Source organism: Cyprinodon variegatus, unplaced genomic scaffold, assembly GCF_000732505.1.
Source record: "Cyprinodon variegatus isolate N-32 unplaced genomic scaffold, C_variegatus-1.0 Scaffold896, whole genome shotgun sequence".
Classification (NCBI taxonomy): Eukaryota; Metazoa; Chordata; class Actinopteri; order Cyprinodontiformes; family Cyprinodontidae; genus Cyprinodon; species Cyprinodon variegatus.
The window spans coordinates 18,935-21,575 of record NW_015151349.1 but is presented as its reverse complement, the minus strand read 5'-3'; the positions used below and the strand labels follow the sequence as shown (position 1 = coordinate 21,575).

Here is a 2,641-nt window from a genome sequence, read left to right as displayed (position 1 = left end):
TTAATTAAATCTCATGTGTATTTTCAAAAAGTGAATTTGGTGGTTGTTTTTTCCAGGATCGGGAGAACGCCCAGAGTTCCTGCGCCGGCCTCTTCATCGGTTCCCACCTGGGCTTCGATTGGCCCGGTGTCTGGGTCCATGTTGACATAGCCTCTCCAGTTCATGCGGTGAGTAACTTTAGCTTTCCCTCCGGTACGTCTGATTGGTCAGATATATATATATATATATAGAAAATCAGGTGATCGTTGGGACTTTTTTAAAGGGGATTTTTCTTTTATGTATATTTTTTACAATTACATTTTTCATCATGATCCAGTTTAACTTAGTATCTTGCAATCCAGATCTGTTTTGGCTGTTTCTGATTATTTTTTATGTCTGAGAGATTGTTTGACCCAAAACTCGACTGAATATAAAACCTTTACTTTCTACCATTTGTGGTTTAATACCGTATATTTCTGACATCATAGGTGAAGCTTATGGCATCAGGATTCTGCCAGAATTCTACGCACGCAATAAATACTCCTATGAGCAGCTTTACTTCATACAGACACTCATATCTCATATGCACAGTAGAGTCCCTGAAAGTCCATGAAAGCTTATTCCTTCTCATTATTATATATAACATGGTGTGGATGAATACTGGATTCTGATTGGCTGTAGGATGTCCCTTAAACAGGGTTACAGGACATCTACAAAAAAAGTTCCAGTCAAAGCTGGAAACGGGAAGACTGTTTACACTGGTTACCTTGGTAACGTGTCACAATTCAAGATTCACAAATTCCTGAAAAGCAGCCAATCACAGGAGGGTTGCTTCGTCTGGCGGATAACGCCCTCAAAGTGACGAAGATCGACGGGGGCGAGCAGAAATGGATCCACATGTGAAAAAAACCACATCCAGAGAAGGAACAAGCACTCACCTGTGATCTATTGGGACCCATTGGCCCCTGTTTGCACATTTAACATGTGCAAATATCTTTAAAGTAATCTTTAAAGTAAAGCTGCTTGTAGGCAGAATCCTGACCCTTATAGTAGCTGCAGTATTATGTTGTAATGTTTTTGTTTTTTGTTGACACCGTTTCTTTCTGGTTGGAGAATCATGCATCACTCAGACTATAAATTGAAACTCGAGGTAATTTTCCAGCACAGCTGCTTTATTTATACTTCAGAAGACAAATGAAGGACCAAGTTGTTTTATTAGGACTTTATAAGTTCTGTAAAAATAACAATAAAAGTTCAGCTTTGTAAACCGTTTTTTGTTGTTTGCATAATTTAAAAGAAATCCTAAATATCTGGATTAGAATGCAAAAAGGGGATTAAAAGTCCTGAAATGTATTTGTGCTTCATTTAAGCAGGTAAGTAAAATAATCTGCCATGGAATACGATTTTTTTACTTATTTTAAGTGCAATAATATATACATTTCTAACTTTAGGGACTCAAAATACTCATTCCATTGATAATTATACCCGCCTGCTTAATTAAAGGGCCAGTGCATTTTTTTAGAGGTTCCTTGTATTTTGACGTGTATTTTTGCAACGTAAAACAAACATTTAAAGATGTTTTGGAGTTTTACTTTTCTTGCAGAATTGTCTTTTAGGTAAAGGTTTGACATTTTTTTTGTTTGTTTTTTCAAAATCTAAAGCAAAAAGTCATAAATTGTTTGCCTTCTGGGCGGTCCTAGCTGCTGCTGTTACAGACACGGAGCACACAGCTGCTTTCTCTGAACCTTCAGAGCCATTTTTAGACTCAGAAGTTAATCGTTGAAGATGAGCACCAAACTTAATGTAGATCCTGTATTCCAGGGGGAGCGTGCCACTGGGTTCGGCGTCGCTTTGCTCATGGCCCTGTTTGGCCAGGCCTCTGATGACTCCATGTTGAACCAGGTGTCTCCTCTGGGGGCTCCGTCCAACAAGTCAGAGGGCCAGATGGAGCGGGACTGCAAGAGGCGTAGACTGGTTTAGAGGCGACGCTTCACTCCTCCAACCTCTGCATGGCTGCCGCCCGGCCGTCGAAGCCCGTCCAGTTAGTGGAAACATTTTAAAGAGTTTGATGGAACCTGATGAGTGAATAACAGGATAATAAGATGTAGTGTAAATGATCAACACTGCCCTCCACTTGTCATTGTTACTCATCGGCTCCATAACTCATTTCCTTTTTTTTTTCAGTTTACTATGACAAAGATTAAATATTAGAAATAAAATAAAGTTGATTTAATTGTTTTCGTATCAGTCTATCAAAGATAATTGTGTTGATTTTTTTCTAAAGACTAAGATTTTAACACCTCGCAGATTCTTCTTAAACATCAGCAGGAAGTGTATTCTTTTATGTAAATCAAGGAGTACGCCATCATGTCTTACACGTTGTGTTTTTTTTATTGGATCATTAAACTTGTCAGGAACCACCGCACTTTGTATTAATGCTAGATGACAATGTGATCCTTGAACTAAGAAGCATTAAGCACCACCGCAGGTTTTATCGGTTGGTTTTTGGGAGAAAACATGTTTTGTAAATTTCAAATATTATGTCAGTAGCAGTGTTTGTCAGGGTCCTGCACAATGACGTCTATCCACATGTCTGACAATCATGTCCTTGTTTCAAAGCAGTGCCATCAGAGAAAATTAATAAAAGATCTAGTCTGTCAAC

The 2,641-nt window shown here is 38.6% G+C and overlaps 1 protein-coding gene across 1 annotated transcript in view; it reads left to right on the top strand.

The window, feature by feature from the left end:
* npepl1 (aminopeptidase-like 1) overlaps positions 1-2,635 on the top strand; it is a 12,765-nt gene extending 10,130 nt beyond the window's left edge. The window contains exons 8-9 of the mRNA XM_015397893.1: positions 26-167; positions 1,801-2,635. Coding sequence (XP_015253379.1) covers positions 26-167; positions 1,801-1,959 — 301 coding nt within the window. The 3' untranslated portion in view covers positions 1,960-2,635. The remainder of the gene's footprint in view (positions 1-25; positions 168-1,800) is intronic.
* The last annotated feature ends 6 nt before the right edge of the window (positions 2,636-2,641 follow it).